This window comes from Lissotriton vulgaris, chromosome 9 (assembly GCF_964263255.1).
Source record: "Lissotriton vulgaris chromosome 9, aLisVul1.2, whole genome shotgun sequence".
In the NCBI taxonomy this organism is placed as follows: Eukaryota; Metazoa; Chordata; class Amphibia; order Caudata; family Salamandridae; genus Lissotriton; species Lissotriton vulgaris.
In genome coordinates this window covers 99489863-99512898 of record NC_141697.1, presented here as the reverse complement: position 1 = coordinate 99512898, position 23036 = coordinate 99489863, and the positions used below count along the sequence as shown (strand labels likewise).

Below are 23036 nucleotides of genomic sequence, written 5' to 3'. Positions count from 1 at the left end.
GCTGGAGTATACGTACTCAAAAAACAGAGACAAAAGTCTCCAAAAACTCAGTCAAAAAGTGACTAGGGGTACCGCTTTCTCCAGATCCGAGTTGCTGGCGCGAAAAAAGAAAGAACTGACGTCTGCGTGCGCAGGCGCATCTAAGTAGATCCAGCGACGTCATCTCGGAGACTACGAGGCCAATGACGTCCGCAGAGCCCTACGACGACGCCTTCCGACGCACACGGGTACTGCTGAAGAAAACTATCCGGATCCAGTTTGACACCTGGGAATATTCTAAGGTAAGGAATCTATCACGAACGGGTCTCTTTCAGAAAATGCAGCGTTCCATCTGACCTCAGCACCATGAAACTACTCAGTGTACGTGCGCTTAAGAAGTTCCTTTAAAATAACATTACATAACAAGGTAAATTGCATATGGTTGCACAATAGGATTACGGCAGGGCCACAGAAGGAGTTTTGTAAAATACCAGGCCATATTTTGAACAAATCTAGACGGTCCAGTTCAGTAACAAGTAGACTGAACTGTACGTTGCAGAGTGTGTGTGACCCTGACCAAGAGGACTCCCTATGTCCATGTGATATGCCTAATGTTTGAGTTTATTAAGCAAATCTTTGTTTTGGATTAAAATACTCTGTACTTTATTTTCCTTTTTTGTTTGCTTAATATAGATATATCCATTGTACTGACAAATCAAAAGGAACAATACCAGCTGAGATGACCTTATCAATAAGTGGAATACCTAAAAAGACAACTGTGCACCGGGAGGATGGAGAGGTAGTAAGTGAATTAGCCCTGCCACTCATGAATACAGCAGCTTGAATTGTGGCAATAATCTATCGGAGGTATGGGGAACAAGTGGTTTGCGTCAGCAAAAAAGAATCTTGGACACTAGAACACAAATGGTCACAAAATACTTCTTCCATAGTTTATAATCTGAATTTCTATGTTTAAATATTTTAGTGCTTTTAAAAAAAAAAACCTTTTTATTTACGAACAAAAACAATAACACAAGCATCAGGTGACTGTATACTTTGGTACAGAAATAATATGTACATTACCAACCAACATTACTCATTGCTGATTTTCGAAATAATTATGGAGATTCCAACACTTCAGCTTCAATTTGCACATTGGGAGGGGCACATATATCTCCTCTATAGCTATTCCGTGCACCCCAGATCTTCCCCCACTTCTGGGGACGACGCGTAGCCACATACACCAACCTTTCTCTAATCATGTTCCAGTCAAGATCCTCCATCCATATCCCTATTTGAGGCGCCTGAATAGCACCCCATAATTGCGCAACGTCACGCTTCGCGATCATGCATGCTAGTGTCACCCATTGTTTCCCTGTGTTGTGAGGTCAGAAGGCTTCCAGACATTCAAAAGACAACGTCTAGCCTCTATGCGTTCCTCCACTCCCAACACCTCCCCCAACTTCTCGTGGATCTTGACCCAGTATTGCGGTATTTCCGGACAGTGCCACAATATGTGCATGAATGTTCCGGTCTCTCCACATCCTATGCAACACCCATCATCTTCGGCCAAACCCATTTGCACCAATCTCGGCCCCTTCACATAGGTTCTGTGTAGGATTTTCAACTGCACCATTCGCAACCTCATGGGAATAGCCACAATCTTGGGGGACGACACAGCCTCTCTCCAGTCCTCATCATCAATAACCAGACCATCCGCGCACCACTGTTCTCTAAGCATCACCAACGGATCCTCCATGATTCGTTTTCTGTAAATCAGTGATCTGGTTTTGGTAGGGAGGTGTCCATCTAGTATTCGGTCTTCCAGCGGGGAGGCCTCAGACGGCGCAGTACCCCGGGGGATGTTAGTCAATAAAGCATGTCTCATTTGGAGATATCTAAATTTTTCGCTCTCGCTTAACTGATAGCTTTGCTGCATAGCCTCGAATGAAAGGATCCCGTCTTTCCCCCACACATTTTTAACCCGCGAAATCCCGATGAGATCCCACCGGTCAAAGCCCTTCGATCTCCACAGATTCCCCAGAGCCTCTGAGCTCCACAGGGGAGTGGCCAATGTAATCCTCCCAGCCCACTTGAGATGTCTATTAGCTGTGTGCCACACCCTGACCGCGTGTGCCGCCGGTCCAATGAGGGGAACCCTACCCGGTTTGGAGTAGAGGGCTCTCATATAATCTTGTCCGGGCATATGGCCCCTGTCCATTGCGTATCCGGGGTCAAGGGGCGATCCATATATCGCTTGGTTAATTGACGCAAGCTGGGAGGCCCAGTAATATTTACGGAGATCAGGCAGACCTATTCCCCCGTCGTACCAGGGCAATGTAAGTTTGGAAAATGTAATACGTGGCCTTCCCTCCCAAAGGAGCCGCCGCTGGATTGACTATCTCCTTGAAGTATGAAGGAGGCACCGGGTCCATACTATTTTGAAGTGAATACAAAAATCGGGGAAGTGCCACCATTTTGAACAATGTGGCACGTCCCAGCAGAGAAAGCGGCAACTCCTTCCACTTGTCTACATCCCGGCGCAGCCGAGCCAGTAGGGGCCCCAAATTCTTGTCATATCTCAGTGTAGGGTCCAAAGTGATATATATCCCCAGATATCTGAAGCCCGCAGCCTCCATCCGCAGGGGGCATGAACTCGGGACAACGGGTGGGTCACCGCTGAGTGCGAAGAGAACCGACTTTGTCCAATTAATGGCAAAGCCCGAATATCTCCCAAATATGGAAAGGATGTCTAGGAACGCAATCAGGCAGGCTCGGGGAGTAGTCAGATAGAGCAGAATGTCATCAGCGTACAACGATATCTTGTCCTCCCAGTCTGGTGACCATCTCAATCCTCTAACTGTCCGGTCCCATCTAACCCATGCCGCCAGCGGCTCAAGCGCCAATGCGAACAATAGTGGGGAGAGTGGGCCCCCTGCCTAGTACCACGTTCCAATGGGAAATCCGCAGATCTGTGATTGTTCACTACAACTCTGGCAAGGGGGTTCGAGTACAATAGGCGAACCCACCCAATAAATCCCGGCCCAAAGACCATTTTACTCAGAGCCGCGAGCAAATATGGTCACTCCACCCTATCAAAGGCCATTGCGGCATCCAATGACTAGATGACAGCTGGCTCATGGATATAGGACGCACTAGCCAAAATTCTGTGCAGTCTCCGTATGTTTAATGCTGTTTTCCGGCGGGGCATGAAGCCCGACTGGTCTGGGTGTATCAGGGTCGTAATGACTTTAACCAATCAGGTAGCCAGCAGCTTTGCCAGGATTTTAAGCTCTGCATTAAGCAACGAGATTGGCCGGTAGGAGGAGCACTCCTCCCGAGGCTTACCCTCTTTGTAAATAACCACTATGTTGGCAATACGTTGGTCATAAGGAAGTTGGCCTTCCTCCCTGCTTTCCTGATACATATCACACAGGAAAGGTGCCAACTTGTTGGCATATGGTTTGTACAGCTCTACGGGGATCCCGTTAGGGCCGGTGGCTTTCTAGACTTCACCCCTCTGATTGCCTGAGCGACCTCATCGTTAGTCAGGGAAGAATCTAAGAATTTCCGGTCTTCCTCTGACAGCGACGGCATTTGAATATCTCACAGCATATCCACATTCTCAGTCTCTGTGTGTGCGTTCGCAGCTGTATAAACCAGACTGTAATAGGACGAGAACACCTCCGCAATTTCTTGAGGGTCTGTGATTTTGCCTAGTTCCGCCGTGAGTAATTCTGGCACCAGTCTTTTCGACCTCTCCCCCCTTTTAAGCCAGGCAATCAACTTCCCCGCCTTATCACCATGCTCGTAGATCCTACTTTGGGTGTCTGCACACTGCGCCTCTGCCCTCCCCCTCGCCAAGCCCTTATATTCATCTCTAAGTAGTTTGAGTCTGTGGCTACCCTCCATCACCTTGGTCATCGACCCCTCCCCCTCCAGTTTCGCCAACTCCGCCTCTACTCTGTCTACGTCCGCTCTACTTTTCTTCTTCTTCCCGGAGATCAGAGATAACGCCTCCCCCTGGATCACCGCCTTATATGCCTCCCAAAGGGTACTTCCCGATTCTACTGTCCCTACATTGGAATGAAAATACCGATCCGTGGCTTTGCCGATCTCTTTCTTAATGTCCGGGTCTTTTAAGTGCCATGCGTTTATGGGGGCTACTCTGCCTATATCTCCATGACACGTTTCTATACGGATCCAGACTGGCGAGTGATCACAGAATCCTCTACCTAGATGTCGCACCTCCCTGACTCCATCCGACTGTGATACAGGCAACAGGATATAGTCTATTCTTGAGAGTGAACCATTGGCGGCCGAGGAGTGAGTGAAGTGCACATCAAGTGGATTTCGCAGCCTCCATCCATCAATCAAACCAGACGTTTCCACAAAATCATTCAACCATCGGTAAGAAAGTGGCAACACCCGGGGAGGGAATCTATCCATTTCACTATTCATAACTGCATTGAAGTCACCCCCAACAATCGAGGTCCCAAGGGGCAAAGACAGAAAAATTCTAGACAGATCTCGGAAGGTTTCAGACCGGAGGGCGGGCAGGACATTCACAAACAATATAGTAACCGTTCTTCCCTCCCACAACCCAGATATCCCAACATATCTGCCACGGCAATCTGTCCAAGTAGCTTGGATCGTCATTGGGAAGGAATTTCTCAAGGTGCGTTTCCTGTAATAATACAATATCCGGCGCGTGTCTCCTAATCAGTTGGTTGACCATTCCTCGCTTTATCTTGTCACCCAGCCCATTAACGTTCCAACTGAGTGCGGTAATCCCCATACCCTGTTCAGCAGAAGTCGTTTTGGTGGTAACTCTTATCTAAGTCTCTCGATGCTTGTAAAACACAACAAAAACAAACTTCAATCAAGAACGGTGCAATCGTTTTACATGAAAGCGAATTTTCAAATCCCCACAAACATCCCATTTCTCCGCCCCCCACCCTGCACCCCTGCCTACAGCTTGCGTGCATCCCCAACTAGCAGTGTGCCTGTCGACCCAAAACTACACTACAGCTAACTAAAGGTAGTAAATGGAGGAGGACCTCAAGCCGAGCTCGCCCCCTCACGGCATTTCTTTCCAGATTAACCCCCATATAAAATTCTAACTAACATACAATATGGTATTTTATCATTGCACCGCCCCACCTCCCACTAAATAGTATTCAAACAATTACTGCTCCTCCGATGCAGCATTATTTTGATCCTCAGCTTCAGCAGCACAAGTGTTGTCCAACCAGTCCGCTGCTACTTCAGGATTATCAAAGAACACAGCCCTGCCATTATGTTCCACTCGTAGCCGGGCTGGAAACATCATGGCATACTTCATGCCTTTGTCCATGCCTTTGTCCCGCAGCCTCCTCTTCACCGCAAGAAATCCCTGCCTCTGTTTCTGTACCATTTGAGTGAAGTCTGGATGCAGGGACAGTGTCGCATTTTCAAATTTTAACGGGAGCCCAGAACGGGCCGCCTGCAATATTGCATCACGGTCTCGAAAGTTAAGAACCCTTGCGATCATAGGACGAGGGGGTGCCCCGACTCAGGGCCTGCCCCCCGGAACTCTATGGGCACGTTCAATCATAAAAAAGTTACTGAGGCCTTTCGGCTATAGATGTTTAAGTACAATGTTTTCGACGAACAGGTCCAGCGTTGGACCCTCTGACCGCTCAGGCACCCCCAATATGCAAATATTGTTACGCCGTGCTCTACATTCAAATTCATTCAGCTTCCGATCTGTCTGAGCCCTCAACGCTTTGAGATCACGCACCTCCTGTTGCAGTTGATGCACATCATCAGCAAGGCTAGCAGTTTTGACCTCAAGCGATTTCACCTTCTCACTCGCCTTGTTGAGATCTGCTCTTATTAGCCCAACCTCGACGGTCACTGTGCCGATCTTATGGTCGAGGGCCTCCATTTTCTGACCCATTATCGTCTGTACATCAGTGATGGCCACCATAAGATCTGATAAGGTGGGAGTCGCCGTCAAAGGGGCTCCCATCTCCACCTCCGATTTTTTGGAGTCTGCTGGTGATCCTTTTGGTTGGGTGTAGCGCTCCAGCGTGTTGGATTGCACGATTCTGGGCGTTCCAGAGGAACGCGGCAGGGTCTTATCTTGATCAGATTTCGACACCATCGGGACTCACACACTATATCGCCAACTCTCATCAGTTTGTCATAAGCGATGTGCGTCGAGTCGATCGGCCAGGCCTTCGTCAAAACGTCCGATCACCCGACACCGCTCCCACAGGCCGCCGACCCAGCATTCCGACCAGAGTGACTCAAGCGGTTTGGATAGGTCTCATATGCGAGTCTGTGGGCTCCGAGGAGTGGGAAGGGAAGACTCAGAACACCCCTGTGTCCGCCGCACCTCGACTACGCACTCGTTACCAAGGGGCCGATTTCTGCCGTGCGTCTCGGTAGGCCTCACCTAGTACCTCTCACTATCTAGGGGCCGCCACCGTGTGTCATACTGAAAGTTCTGAGTACCGGGGCCAATTTTCAAAATTGAGTCGGAGGACATTGTGAACTTCCGGTCCCTCGCAGCCGATGTTGTTGCATTCACCTCCCAGTTGGCCAAGAACCGCAGGTCCCGGTCAGACCACGGGAGTAGGCCCCAACCAGTCCGTCGATATAACTTTGCCCCAGAACTTCGGAGGAGATTAGTTCGAAGCTCGGCAGAGTTGCATTCACCTTCCGGTTGACCAAGAACCGCAGGTCCCGGTCAGATCACGGGAGTAGGCCCCAACCTGTCCGTCGATATAACTTTGCCCCAGAACGTCGAAGGAGATTCGTTCGATGCTCGACAGAGATCACTTCTATTCCAACACCGGGGAGTGGGGTTGGGGAACAGGATAGTTCACTGGATTATGCCGGGGGCGAGGGAGATCGGCGGCCATCTTGGTCGCTGGTTAGGCTCCTCCCCTATTTTAAAGCTTTTAATCAAGAGAATAAGTTTACTATAAAACTAGAACTTTACGTTTTACCCTGTACATGCCACAGTTTATAGTTTTTTTTTTCTACAACTTAAATTCTGAATGCTGCAGCTAGTGACACCTTTCAATAGAGAAGTACTGTTGTATTTCTATCTAGGACCCTAATTCGATATTCCCGATTCATGCCCTTATGTGGTTATAATAAATAGTATCCTTATAAAAGGCATAAGAATCATATCCATATTTAGTAATAGCCCATGCAGTCCAAAGCACGGCAAGGCTACTCCCATAGACTCCTAGAAAGCACAACGCGTTCTTTAAACAAACCAAGCCTCCAGCAGCCTGGGAATCCCCCCCTGCTTTTGTTTTGATTTGCACAAGAACTCCTGCAGTCCAAAAAGAACTGTTAGTTCTTAGTGACGTCTTATGTCCAACCTTACGTCAAACCCGGCACCTTTCAGGTATAAATATGCCAACGTTGCCTTAAGCAAACACACGGTGGTGTGGTACAGAGCGGCTATCTACTTATCCGAAGCCCAGCTGATGCGAGAGCCAAAGGAAGCCGCCCCTCCCCTTCAACGCGCTGGAGAAGCTGCCTTTTCTCACGCCGAGAAATCCAGCTCTGGTGTTCCCGAGTCACCCTCGCGGGTTGCTGGGAGATGGAGTCCTGAGAAGCGAGATACAAGACCTCCTATATTCTAGAACCAAGGTACAGAGCTGATTAAAACCTTAGGGAGAATTCTTGATTCCGATACTTGGCAAAAATCCAACTTAACTTAAAACTGCAACTTACTAACTCCTTCCCACGTATTAGGCTTAGGTCAGGTACACTGGGGTAGGCGTATCTTAGAAGCACCAGTTGAGTTTGTTTAGTCAATGTTTTTATGTATGTATATATTTTATCCGTTTTAAAGTATCATATGGCTAAGAACAGGGCATGAGTCGGGGTACCACGCGGGTGGACGGCATCCCCCCACTTATTTCTGAGGGTTTTTCAGGGTGGACGCCGTCCACCCTGCTAAATCAAAACAAATTAAACATTTTCGTGCTTTCCTGCAATTAGCTCCTTTGCTTTTTCGGAGCGAGTGACCCCCTTGACTCTGCTGCGATTGTCCTCACACGGCCATCACGCCACGGTGACCCCCATGACCCACACTGAATCCACACTGCTCTGAAGGGCCGAGGCTCCCTTCTGTTTATTTACTGCTGTGGGAAGCAACTTCCGAGCTAGTGCACTGAAGTTTGAAAAACTGCGCTTTTTCGGAAACTTCTCTTTCAATATCCTATCCTGGGCCAGTGCAGCAGCCTGCTGAGTTAATTTTAGCTTAATGATATGGCTTTCCTTGCTCTTATGCGCTCTAATCTGTACTGCACATCAATTATTTATTTACTTAGTTTTGTGTGTATTTATCGTGGTGTACGTGCAGTTTAAGTCTTTTATGGAGTGTATACCAACTGAGCAATATTTAGCGACAAAAAACAATGCAGTAAAAAACGCTGGTGTCTTTTTTAGTAGTATTCTATTCGGCAAGATATAACCTACGCAGAATTATATCTCTAACATTTTAGAAATTCTGCACATTATGTGGTCCAAAACAAGGACTTTGCGTACGACTTATTTGATGCCCGTTCAGAAGGAATGTCGTAAATACATGTTTTCAACACTTACATCTCTAAGACTATTTGAAATCCTGCCTAATATGTGGTTCAAAACAATGACTGCGAACCATTTGCTGTATTTAATAATTTACAGAGTAAAAGGATGCTGGTAACTTTATTGAGCAATGCCCTCCTCTCAAAAAATTCTCTGCCCCAGCAGCACCCCGTGATGAAGACACCACACAGGGACACAGGGAAGATGTCCCACAGAATCTCTGACCACACTCACAGAAGTTGTAAATTTACGTTTGAAGTGCATTTCTTTCTGTTATCGAAATTCACTTAGCATTTTATATGTAGACCTGGAAAGCTGCAGCAGTCGCAGGTTCCCAGAAGTAGTTTTGGGGATCTTTTTACAAAGGTGTTTTAACATGCTTAAATGTAACAGGCATAGCTTTACCCACTCATAGCCACGACACTATAGTGAAACTGCATTGCAAAACTTTTTTTCTCCATTTGGAAGAAATTGCAAAACTTATTCCTCTAAGCATCAGCTGGTTTTGTGTGCATTCACTCCATGCTGGATTAAGATTTACTCCTGTCCTTGCCAGGAGTAAATCTCCAACCATATCCAGAGTGGGAATGTCTCTTGCTAAGTTTGTGAACATCCAAAAAAACTGGGTGTTCCCAAAGTTTGTGGGCATTCCACCTGCTTTCCAAAGCATTCCCTATCATAGAATGCTACGCTGTGACCAGTCTGTATGCAGATGTGCTCACTTATAGGTCTGCATCAGTCTGTAGTCTAATCTCATCTTCAAGATTTCACAGAAAAACCCCCGGAAATGTATTTTATAGCCCCATGTTCCACAACGCTCATTTGCAGTAACAGTGTAAGATTATGAGCAAATAAATAGCTTTGTGAATGTAAGTTCATTTTTTGGGGAATATAAATCTATATTTTCAACCATAAATACCAATTTTTTCACCAAAGTTTAACATAGCTGTACAAATGTTTTTGTGCAGTAGGATCCCTCTGCGCATAATGAGGTCCAGTCTCTAATAGGACAACTGTAAGGCGACGGCCTAGGATGTCAACCCAGCTTCCCAACTTAACAAATTATTGTGTAAGCTTGAGCATATCACTCTATATCCCATTGTCTGAGTCCCCATGACTGCTAACATTGTGAGTGCTTAGAACCCACCTGCATATAAGTAAAATCACTAGAAACTGTCCCATTCTGTTCAGCTTCAGAGTAGTTTTCAGTGCTGTGCTACACAAGACTCCTCACTCGCAGAACCCACAATAACATGGTGACCTCACCCTAAGGGACAATCTCCAAAGAGCTTCCAAGAAAAAAGGGATCCGAAAGGATCTCATTCAAGAACCATGCCTCTTAGCACCTTTACAAGCAGTTTCCGAGCAGTGTGGACTCTGCTACACAAAGACCTTTTTGTCATCCTGCCCACCAGCAGCACCCAGACAAACAAGCCACTATGGAAGGGAAATGTGATGCAATGGTTACAATGCTGACTTTGGAAGCAGCAAACCTGGGGTTTAAACCCCTCTTCCATGCTTGTCCAAACTTATTGTGGCCTTTGGCAAATAAATCTTTATTTCTGGCATTAGTTTCCCTATCTCACATATTGGGAGCCCCTAGAAACACGAACTCGTGCTTTATGAACAACACAGATATTTCTTTTAAGATTGCAAGATCACATATCTGATTCAGTTCTCAGTGTTACACTTTGCATCACCCAGCCTTTTGGCACTGGCAATACTTTTTGCTAATGCTTTTCTGCATCGGCAAAAAGAAAAAATATGATTGTTTGCTGATATGCAACACTAGCAACAAAAACACAAGAGCACTTACGTGTAAAGATGTGGCAGCTATTTTTTCTTTTCTTTTTACATTTCATTTATTGTTCTAAGATGGAAGACGCCAATCTTGGTGGGGTGAATTAAAAAAAAGTCCAGGAGAAAGCATTCTAAAGAAACAAGCATTTGCAATGCAATAGGGCACACATTCACGCAAGTTTGAGCTTTTGGAATTATAAATGACAATGCCTTTTATTTATGTTTTGGGTTTTAAAACATAAATAAAAGGCATTGTTATTTACAATACTAATAGCTTAAACTCTCGCAAATGCAAGACCTATTGCATTGCAAATGCTTGTTTCTTTAGAATGCTGATGTCACTTCCTGTTGTGATGTCACTTCCTGTCGTGATGTCACTTCCTGTCGTGATGTCACTTCCTGTGACCACGCCTACTTTGGAGAGTCCCCCCACTTCTTTTTTTAGGACTTGTGCCCTGGCTAAGAAAGCATATCAATGCTTTTATAGTATTATTTCATAATACTACTTTTACTGTACGCACTTTACTTTATGATAAGTATTGCAATTGTGGCAAATTCATTTCTCTTGCATGAGAAAGAAGACTGCTCAATAAAATAACACCTTTTATTGAAAACGCCCGTCTCTCTATTTCTCTGCACTCTGGTGAAACTAAGCATGCACGATTGACTGAGTGAAATAGCTGCCTATTGTTTTCACATGACTCTAGAGATACACTCTTTATTCTGAGGGAGCAAAGTTGTCATGTTTATGCGGTTGTCAGAAACTAATCCCTTCTTGTCTAAATCAGGACGGTTAACCCTTTCCTGAACATTCGAGAAAGTTTCTAGTGACCTCTGAGCTAGCTGGCAAAACTAATTAAGTCTAACATAGACAGTAGCGACCTAGATGACCCCAGTCCTACGTCTACACTGCTGTTTATGTTATTCCAATGCGCAGAGCCTATTGGGAATATAGGAACTACAATACAGTACAATGGTCAAAACAATAACATAGTACATTGGCTTTAGAGTCCAAACCTACATCTGATGAAAGGAGTTGTATGGTCTTGAAAGCTAATGCACAATACCCTCATTGTTCGCCTTTTAATGGTCTAGTAAAAGTTGGCAAAAGTTGGCACTTCCTACAACATATATAGTACAATATAAGAGTGACACAGAGGCCAACAGTCGTTTTAGCATAAAAATAACTATACTCACATTTTTCAACAGATGCAGAAGAGCTTCTCTCATACAATCGTGTCTTATGAGGAAGCTGATGATAGCTAGGTTTGTACCGTATGTTTCCAGGTAGTACAAACACTCCTTGTAGTAGGCGTTCTGCTGCACCTTTCCTTCTGGCATAATTTCCAGCCATAAGCTTCCAGCCTTCAGTGTTGTTTCCAGTTCTTTTAGTGTGGCAATATAGTCATCGTCTTTCTGTTAACACAAAGCGATATTGATACAAACAAGCGTTATTGCATATTTATGAGACATACTTAGACAAAACACTTTCAGAATAAAATGGACTATAATTTCATATAGGGGTGGAGGTATTACAGTTACATACGTTACTCCTCTCTGTGCTCCAGATACCAAACACCCATTCTCCATCAACAGAACAGCAAGGGCCACATAGACAATAAGGAGAAACACAAGTGAGTAGGCTGAAGGAAGCTGGACCAAGACCCACTGGTATGAGTTATGTTATGTTATGTTACTGGGGGTTTTGTATAGCGCACAGCTGCTCCGAAGAGCGTCCCGGCGCTGCAGATCAAGAACAAACACCAGCAACCAACAAAGAATACCACCGGCGAAGGAAAGTGCTCGGAAGAAAAAAAGAATTATTGGGAAAAGAGAAAAGTCTTGAGCTCCTTTCTAAATGCGAGCAGGTTAGAGCTAGCGCGTAAGGTCAGAGGTAACTCGTTCCAAAGACGTGGAGCAAGGTAGTGAAAGGAACGTCCTCCACATCGTGCACGTCGCACTGCCGGCACGATTGCCTTGGCCAAGGCAGCTGGCCTCAAGGGTCTGGATGGAAAGTAGAAGTTGACCCTTTTTTGTAGATACATTGCTCCGATGTTATGTAGAGCTTTAAACGCCATCGTTCAGGTCTTGAAAGTGATGCATTTACGAACCGGCAGGCAGTGCAACGCTCTAAGAAGGTAGCTGGCCCTAGCTCTTCTGGTTAGGCCGTAAATGGCCCTGGCTGCCGAATTCTGGACAACCTGAAGACGAGTCAGGAGATACTCGGGGAGGCCTAGATAGAGGATGTTAGAGTAGTCTAAGCGCGATCCTATCAGCGACTGCACCGTGATCTTTCTGTGCTCCAAGGATAGGAACAGCAAAAACTTCCTCAGCATCCTTACGATGGCAAAACACTTCCCCGTAAGTCCTGCTACTTGAGCCTTAAAGGAGAGAGTGTTATCCACCTGGATGCCCAGATTCTTAGCTGTTACGGAATCACCGGCTGGCGGGAACATGGCCGAAGGCCACCATTCCTTCCATCTCAGGTCAGCGGGACAACCAAAGAAAAGGATCTCGGACTTGTCCGAGTTGCACTTGAGGCCGCTCTTCCCAAACCAGCCAAACACAGCCTCAAGACACCTCCAAATGGCAGCCCCGTCGAAGTCACAGCCCTTGTCACATGTGAACAAGAGCTGGGTGTCATCCGCATAGGAGACGATCTGGGCACCATGCTCCTCTGCTAGCGCAGCTAAGGGTGTCAGGAAGATATTAAAGAGGAAGGGGCTGAGTATGAACCCTGCGGGACCCCTACCTCAAGCTGCGGCATCACGCCGGAGAAAGGGGGGGCCCAGATCGTTTGTCTGCGGTCAGCCAGAAAGGATTGGAACCATTTGAACACCGTTCCCCTAAGACCTATCTCCCAAAGTCTAGTAAGGAGAAGGTCATGGGGAACGGTGTCAAAGGCCGCCGACAGATCGAGCATGATAAGCATGGCCTTTCCACCACTATCCAGAGTTTCCTTCACAGCCTCAGTAACCTCGAGTAAAGCAGTTTCAGTACTCAGGTTAGAGCTAAACCCGGACTGTGACTGATGAAGTAAGGAGTTAGACTCTAAAAAGTGGGATAGGGTGGTGTGTACATGCTTCTCTGCTATTTTCGCCAGAGCGGGTAGCAATGAGATTGGTCTATAATTAGAGTGAAGTTTCGGGTCCATGTTCGGCTTCTTAAGGGGAAGGACGAGGGCCTGCTTCCAGGGAGTGGGAACCTCGCCTGTGCTAAGAGACAGATTAATAATGGGGTTAATAATAGGGTTAAGAACGGGGGCCAAGGTCGCAAGAAATTTGGCAGGGCAAGGATCTAAGGGAGAACCTGATTTCAATTTAACAAGGAGGTCCAACGAGATATGGAGCTCCAAAGCTGGAAAACAGTCCAGGATAGGACCGGTAGTAGCTGTGACTGAGTCGGAATGGAGTGACCAGGGGACGGGGGTATCACCAGGATTGGAGTTGGAATCAGAGATATTATCCGTTCCCTTCAAGGTCGCTTGGATCGTGAGAATTTTGTTGGTGAAAAATTCTGCTAGTTCAGTTATCCATGGTTCCGAAAAGGAAGACGTGGGGATACAGCAGGTGGGAGAAATAAACTCTTTAACAATCTTAAATATTTCTTTACAGGAGCTATCTGCTTCCTCAATCCATCTAGCTAGATAGGATTTCTTTTCTGCTGTTATATCCCTATGATATTCTTTCACAGCTGCTCTGTAAGTCTGCTTGGAGGTTGAATCATACTGCTTCCGCCAATCTCTTCCGAGCTTCTTGCAGTACCTTCTTTTGCCCGCCAAGGCTGCAGAGAACCAGGGGGCAGAAGTCACTATGGTAACTTATATTTGCAGGCATGTCAAGTTTGTCTTCCTCCAGACTCATGGGAAAATGAGCACACATGATTTAGAGGTAGGCAGGTAAAAAAGTGCTACAGTCAAGGCTAAAATAACCATTACCCACAGAAAGCGAGTTTCAGGGAAACAACCAAACAAGCTGCACCTAAGATTGCAAATGCATAGATAGATCCCTCATTACGGGACAAGATGGAAGGAGCAGCCACTAAGGAGTTGTCTCTTGACTTGCAAGAGAGAACTCAGGAAGAGTGTGAGCTATTGCCACAGTAAAACCCAAATACCTAGTGCCAATAATATATAAACAAACAGTTCCCAGGATGAGAGGAGGAAGTTACAGCCCCTATCATAGTAGGGGAGATAAGAGGAAGGGACCTTATAAGAGGCCCCAACTGCAAGAAAGAGGGTAAGGACCAAAGTTGTCACCACGACCCATGCCTCAAACACTGTCACAAGAGGCACTCTAACCAGAATCAAAGGGCAGGAAACGAAACAATAAAAAGCCCATCACCACACAACAGGAACATTGAGAACAGTGGATTACTGCACCGCTCAAATAGAAGGTCAACAAATAGAAAAGGAAAGCCTGAGGAGTAGGCAACAGAAGTGGAACATGTTTACTGCTTTGGTAAGAGCAAGAGATGAAATCATTGGTGAAAAAGTAAAACCAGACTCCGAGCACTAGGGTCGACAACTAAGGAAGAGATCTTCAAGACTTCTACTTCAAGGCAGCTTTGTGCAAGCAGGTCAAGACGCTGTCCGTAAAAGGGTACAACAAAATATTACCATAAAAAATAAAAATGTAAGATCTGTGGATGTATTACCGTAGGAAGATACACACATAGGAGACCAGTGATATGGTTTATAAGTCGAACTACACCAGACCCTCCCTATACTAACTCAATACAATAAACAACAGGATGCGGCGTATGGTGTGAAAAGGGATATAAGTCACCCAAAGAGATCCGAACCTGTTTTACTGAGTCTTACCTAACAAGACTTGCTGGGTGAAAGCATGCTGGCCTTCATTCGCACAAGAAGACATGCAAGTTGGCAAGGAATTCTAGACAGCTAGAAAACCTGAGTTACATTGGACAATGTTGCCAGGAAAAATGAAAATGCTCAGAAAAAGGCCAGCCATAACGGATTTGGATACATTCTTTGAAAAGTATTGCCAAACATCTTTATTTAGGAAGCAGACACAGTTAGCAATGGGTGCCTTTGGTCTGACAATGGCCACTGCTTCCTGCTTATTTGCTCCAAGACAGCAGAGTACTATATTGCACTTGCATGTGGTAACTGTAGATTTGATGTAGTCCTCCCACATTATGGGTTCTTGGGTTTCCACTGAGGCTTCCTGTGAGCAAGTGGTGACACTTCTATTGTGTATTTCAATAATCTCAATAAATTAGGGGAAAATACATTGAACAGATCATAAAGAATGACTTGAGTAAAACGTTTCCTTCGTGACAAATAGACATTTCTGAAAACCTAGTGAAGCTGTTAGTTAAACGGTTTGAATGACTGTAGAAATGGACTGACAGCCCTGTGTAATGCCAACTTTAAATGGAAGCAGTCTAGTGACTGGAACGGAGAACTGCTCACCTACGTCAGCAGTATTGAGCCAAGCAATAAAAAGTAGAAGATGATCTTATACAGCTCCAAACTTGCTCATCCAACTCCCACGCTGGCGACAAGTCAGGAGAAGAGCATGAATACCAGAGGATGCAACTTTTTTACTTAGTTCAAAATAGAATGCTCTGTTCTGCATCAGATCTGTGTAAATTCATATAATAATGCTGCTGCATGAAGTAATTTTGGTAGAGACATTTCCAAGCGGCCAGGTAATGGCTGCTCTGACAACTACTGTGGTCCAAAGATGCACTCTTCCATGTTCAACATTCCATATGGCCTTAGAAAACCATACAGGAAATGAGCCACAAGGGCTGTCTAAACGTTATGGGCAATAGCCTCAATGATAGGGAAATGAGGCCCTGGAAAGCTGGTGAATGTACTGAGCGCACTGCAAAGACATGTTTGGGGTTGCGCACACATCTGGGCTTCCAAACTGCATTTTCTTTTATGCTGTGGTAAAGGTCCCTTGGTAACCTTAGTAACTAAACTGAAATGGACATCCCATCAGACTGAAGGTAGAGCTATGTAAGTAGGCATAATAAGAGATAGCTATGTGGTTCCAATGTTGCATTCAACATTAATAAATATTAATTTTCATCTCACCCCAGCAAGAATGGGCTTCATGGCAGATTCCAGGTGCTGGGTCACGTCCTGAAGCACCCTTGATCCTTGAGTGAGCTGATTCAAATCTGCTGGGGTCTTCAAGAAACGCTCAAACTTTTCTCTTGCCGCAATCAGATTGGCAGCTTTCAAACAAGCCATGCCCCATGCATGCCACACACCAGTCGGATCCAGGCCAGATTTGGTGGAAACCTAAACCAGAAGTCAGGAATTTGCATAAGGAAAGAAAACATTGTAAGTAGGGGCAAATGGGAGGCGAGACAAAAAATGAGAAAATAAAATGTCAATCAATTTTTTAGTATAAACAAACTAAAATCGCATTTCAAAAAGTACTTTCCGGTTTAAAAATTGCAATTTCCCTAATGGGGTTAAATCTGTATAACACACACATCACATAGTCTCTATATTTTTTCGATGATCTCCTCAATGAAGAGTATGTTTCATTGGTTCCATGTTGTAATAAGTGCATATGGTTTGTGTGGGATGGAAACACATGACATGAAATGAATGACTCACTCAAGCTTGAGGGATTGACAACATTCAGAAATCCTTCCCAAAGCTACCCACACGCCAATAGGATGGCTGTGTCTGTGTATGCATGCTTAATATTGTGCTCATGGAGCTGGCTAAATAGAACTAATTAAAATGATCATGTGGAGTGCTGTTAGGGAAAGGGAAAAATGTAGCTTAATCATAATGCGCCCTCAATCGAGCAATCGTGCACCACGAGTGGATGGCGGCCGTAGAGCGGGAGCGCAGCCGGCGCGCCGGTGGCACGCTTAAGGTGCGTCAAAGGCAAACCCGTCTGCGCCAGTACGGGGCTAGGGGCTAGTCCTTATGCTCGGCGTTTAACTTATACGCAGTCTAGTCTAAAATCCCTTCAATCAGAAGATCAGCCACTTAAACCCTTCACCAGCTAGACTGACTGAGTTGGGTCTCATGGCAGATAGGTCAGTCTTTCCTGAAATCACATATACCCACCCAAAGACAGAACTTTACCTGAATAAACCCCAAAGGTGCTCAGACCATGCAAAATCATTTGAGCTAAGCATTATCTACTGGAGTACTCTCTTCTTGCCCAAACACAAATTGGACATTTTCCACCGACTGGATTCAGCACATCCAGATATTCTCTTCTTAACAGAAACATGGTTGTCCCCAGATTTGGCTCCTGATATTTTGGCGGCGCTCTCAAATAATTACTACATCTTACAGGTGATCCGCCTCCTAGGAAAGGTGGGCGGAGGAGTAGCTGCCATCATACCGCAAGAGTTAAAAATTCACCTCATATACACCATTAGCGCTAAACAGGGTGGAGAACTTAGTTATCAAACTAGAGTCTGTGCCGGCCTCGTTGATCTGTGTCTTATTATATAGACCGTCCCCCCCAGAGTATACCTCTGTTCCCACACCTTACGATGAATCATGCCAACATATTGCTGATCAGCAAATTTAACTACTGGGCCAACGATGCTCTGGGCGGGCCACACACGGAAGAACTGAATGACCTACTCAGTGGGCTGCATTTCATCCAGTGGGTAACTCTGGCTACGCACAAAAAGGGACATATTTTAGACCATGTCTGGTCGGTTAATACCACAGTTTCTGCCTTGATTGTCTCCCCTAGCACTTGGTCAGACCATCACCTAATACAGTTCGCCATCTACAATATAACGAAGATTACTCCACCTGTTACCAGACGGACTAGGGCCAGGAACTGGAAGAATCTGGATAAAAATTCCTTCCTGACCACACTGAGCAATACAGCTCCTGTTACTCAGTCTTCGGTCACAGCCAGTGCTGATAATCTTACTACTTGCCTCACAGCAGCCTGTAAGAAGCACGCACCGATTAGGAGGGTGAACTCAGTTCGGCGCCATGAGGCCCAGAAATGGTTTTCAGCAGACCTAAAAATTCATAAACTAGCCCTCCGCCAAGTGGAAAGGTACTGGAGAAGCAACTACTCCTCGGCTAAGAAAGAGATCTTTCTAGTTAAACTTAAACTCTACAAAAAAGCCATCTACACAGCTAAGACCACATACTTTTCCGCCAAAATCATGAATTCCTCAAGCAAGTCGAAATACATTTTTTTCTATCATTTATGAACTGTCTAACCCCGACCGAATCACAGGGAAACCTACACCATCCCAAGTGCTGTGTAATTCTCTTAATACTTTTTTATAGAAAAAAATGTCGCAATCAAGGATAGTATCTTAAAGAACACTACAACTAGGGCACCGTCAATAAAATCGGAAAACATCCACTTCTTGGAACAGTTCCCAGCGATCGACAGGCAGGACTTTCCAGACCTCCTGTCCAAAGTTAAATCAGGATCACCAATGGATAGCTGCCCACCCTACGTTCTAAAAGAGGTTTTCTCTCTACTTCCTATGCAGGCACTCTCTCTTCTGAATAATTCATTGACGCAGGGCATTGTCCCAAGTACCTTTAAAGAGGCTATGATTGTTCCCCTCTTAAAGAAACCAGGGGCCAACCCTGAGATACTGACCAACTACCGTCCAATTTCGCTCCTTCCATATCTGGCTAAGTTACTTGAATCTCATGTAGCTAGATGTCTATGTGGCTTCATTGAACAGTCAGCATATCTCAATCCCGCCAAGCAGGTGTTCGCCCAGCCCATTCCACAGAGACAGTTATACTGACTGTCCTGGAAACCCTCCGGAATTAAATAGACAACAAGTCCCCTCAGGCTCTGGTACTGTTAATGTTAAACGAATCCAGGAATCAGCAGTGTGTTCCATTCTGCAAAAATTATCATACCTTTATTGTTTTGCATTTATTGCAATGCACAGACGAACAAGTTATTTACATTCAGTAACACTATTTATGGAGAGATTCCTCAACCTGAGAACATCCCTAGGTGCCAGACTGGATCTGAAGAATTTTCTCCGCAATCCTCTCACATGCAGATAGGTGGCACCATGTGGCTCTGTGGTGACACCATTCTGCCTCAGACATGCCACATTTAAATACCAGCCTTGCACTCTGAAATCAGTTTCTTAATTGTTCTCCTTTTGCTCTCTCAGACGCAAAGGAATGTGTAAAATTGCTGGTGGTAACTTGGAACCTTATTATGATGTCCCGCAGAAGGGTGGGGTTGAAGGCATTGAGGAATCTGTTGTTAGATAGAGTATCCACCAGAAAGTGCATTACCTCAGGTAAGTAACTTGGTTTTCTAATAGATACTTCTAAATACAGATTTCTAAACTTAACAAAAGACACAATACCAGTAGCTTCCAAAAGTGGAGGGCCTGGGGAGTGGACTCAGACTAGAAAGGACAGAGCAGGGAAAATGGCATTCCTGTTCGACCTGGCTGTCAAAACATTACTGTTTCATGAATGTGTGCCCAGATGTCCATGTCCTAATCTGACAGATGTCCAGAACCAGCACCTACCTTTGTCAATGCTGTTGTAGCAACCATGCCCTTAGTGGAATTCGGTCGCAGGAGTTTGCTTCTTAGACAGCATGTAGATATCCTTTTTGGCAAAGACTGCACACTGCCTTTGCTTCGGTTGCTCCAGAAAATTCTACAAAGATCAGGCCCTCAGCACAATGATCCTTGTTGGTCAATGTAAAAGCTCAACGCCCTTTTAGGATCAATGAAGATCCTCCTCCTTCAAAGAGGGAACATGGAGTGAAAATCATTACATCAGTATTAGCTTGATCATCTTGAAAAGGTATCACAACTTTGGGCAAGAAGGTACCGCAGGTCCTCAGCACTAACGTGTCTGGGAAAAAGATAGCATAGCTTGCACTGACAGCCCCTACCGTTCACTCATATGGTGCACAGAGGTGGTGGCAATTAGGAAGTCTGTTTTGCGCATCAGTTGTTGCAGTGAGCAGTTGTGCACTGGCTCAAAATGAATGCACATAAAACATGTCAACACCAAGTTCAAGTTCCATAGCGATATGACGAACTGTTTTGGGAGAAACAGGAGTCAGATCTTTGTTAAAATGCATCATAACAGGTAATTTAAATGGAGATGGATAATCAGGTAATTATAGAAAAGCCGAAAAGGTCTTAATGGGCCAAAGATAAACAATACAGCCAAAAATGTTGTCTTCAGGGTTTATGATAATCACTGCACTAGGCAACAAACTTCTCTCATTGCCCAGCACAGATCGCCTTTACTGAAATTTGTCAGGCTGCAAGGTTAACATGGACTATTTTGGCCAGCAGAATTAACGCATCTTAATCTCCCCACATGAAGGTGTAGGTTGCAGAGGTCTGACTGAAGGACTCTCCTCTGCTGCCGCGACAGGAAGTCCTATTGCTGTATAGGAGAGCATATGCTCATTCTCAGGAGCTCTAGGTAGTATGCTCTCCTGGCCAAGTCTGGGACTATTAAGATGACTTGGTTTGTCACCGTCTTTTCTCAGAATGAGAAGTTGTGGTAGGAACCTGTTGAGTAGACTGTGTCCTATCACAGTCAGAATACGTCCGCTAGTGACTTTCCCAGAGAAACTACAGTGCGCAGTAGAAATTACATGGCATGTTTTCGCGGGTAGTGAACAGAGGTTAACAAGGACATATTCCACTGATCAAAGCTGCCACAGGAAACAGCCTTTACAACAATGTTTTTACCACGTCGTGACTTTACCACGCATTTTTAACCATGCATGTTTTTATTATGTGTTTGTTTTTACAACAATGCCTTTACCATGCATTTAAGGTAAGTTGGGGGTGTGGGTGGTCTCCTCTCACAAATACATTGTTTTTAAATGGATAAACAATGTGTGGTAATGGCATCAATTGTAAAACAAGCACTGGCGTTGCCAATAGGTCTCGCAGTAGGAAAGTTGGAGCTATTGGTTTTGTAAATGACAAAGCCCTTTATGTTTTTAAAATGAAAACAAAAATAAAAGGCATTGTTATTTGCAATTGTAATAGCTCAAACTCTCGTGAATGCGAGACCTATTGCATTGCAAATGCTTGTTTGTTTTTTGTTTTAATGCCTGCCGAGATGTCACATTGTGCAATTTTTCTATGTTGTTAATTATCCCCGAGCTGTCAGCTGGGCGCTTGTACAATAGATGAAAAATATCTACTTTGACTTTCCATGCATTTTGCAAATTCTGCTGCCATTACAGGTAGACACACTTTGGGCTTTAGAATAGTCCTAATTTTCATTTATCTCTCGCACTGTGAAATCCTATCACACTGAGAGACACTCCGATGCCAAATTAATTATTTTCCTGGTATGTGCAGTTGACTGTTGTACCAAACATATTTGAAATATGCTTTATTTTGTAAACTGGTGGCAGATCTCTCGCTCATGAAGGAACTTCACAGCGCGATTAATGCATTCTTAAATAATAAACTGAAGGGAGAGATTTGCGTACCTGTGAAAGTCTGTATGTAGTTGAATTTGCACAAACTCTCACAGCTTCCATAGGCGAAAAGAGCCTACTCTTCTGATGTGCTCTTTCTTGCCAAGCGTCATCCCTCATTAAAGTGAACATATTGTATTTGCAACAAAGCCCCCATTGATATTATTTTACCAGGGAACTAATTTGTGCATCAGAATATTCTGTTCCTTGATAAGCCACACATTTTTCGAACATTAGATAACTATTTCCATAGTGGTAGCAATGCATTTCTACCGGGTTCTGGCGCACATGAAGCCTTGCATTCTACGTCCATCCTCCGCAGAGTGTGCTGGGGGAGGGGGCCCAAACAGAGACCATTGTTTCACAAGTGTTTCTCATTTCATAATGTTAATATTAACACGTGGGTTTTCCACAGGCTCCGGGTTGTTTATTGCGCATGTGCGGTGGTGCTATGGCACGTGACCAGCAGGGAACTATCAAGATTTTTAAAGTCCTCCCACATATGCACTCGTGATAAACGGGTGATATTTAAAATAAATAACGTAACTATTCAGCTGAGCACAGCGGGTGACAGATTACCACAATTCTGTGGTTTTAGGACAAAGGAGAGTCGCGCCATTTTTTGTAAATAATCCCCCATGAGTTTTAGGCTAAAAAATCCTGAATTTAAACAAAATTCATGAGTACTACATCACCTGGCTTTCCCAAATAGAGGCGTGGGCATGGTTATGTTAAGTAAACAATCACTCAAACATGGTGTCAAAAAAGCAAATGCCGGTAGGATTGAAAACGGCCGAGTATCCAATACTCTGCATTGGGATAAAGGTTGCACACATAGGTGTGCATTCTAGTCTGAAGGTGGGTAGTTCTCATGGCTTATCAAGTGCATCTAATCTAGAGCCTGACAGGGCATGCCACTGGCAGAGCGGTGGGATGAGAAACATCATCAGACTCTATCAGAAGGCAGGCATGAAGCAGTCTGCTGACAGTGGAGTAAGTTCACCATCGTAAGACTGCTTCCTCGAGTATTCCTTCGCAGCACTGGGCCTTTACACGGAAGAGATTTTCCATTTAAGCAAAAGCCTCTCTGGGTGGTCACAAAGAGCCGAAATGGAAATATTTCTTTTAATGCCATAGGTCGGAGGCTCTCCAGGCTGATGTGACTGGCAGCTGTATCTTGTTATGAATAGTTTCTCAGAAATTACTCATGCTACA

General features: G+C 45.0%; 1 protein-coding gene across 3 annotated transcripts in view; it reads right to left on the bottom strand.

Moving 5' to 3' along the window:
- Positions 1–23036, bottom strand: part of ZFYVE26 (zinc finger FYVE-type containing 26) — a 710441-nt gene that overhangs the window by 157667 nt on the left and 529738 nt on the right. For all 3 annotated transcript variants that reach the window (XM_086937127.1, XM_086937129.1, XM_086937128.1), the window contains 2 exons: positions 16451–16660; positions 11578–11796 (listed from right to left, as the gene is read on the bottom strand). In XM_086937127.1, coding sequence (XP_086793253.1) covers positions 11578–11796; positions 16451–16660 — 429 coding nt within the window. The remainder of the gene's footprint in view (positions 1–11577; positions 11797–16450; positions 16661–23036) is intronic.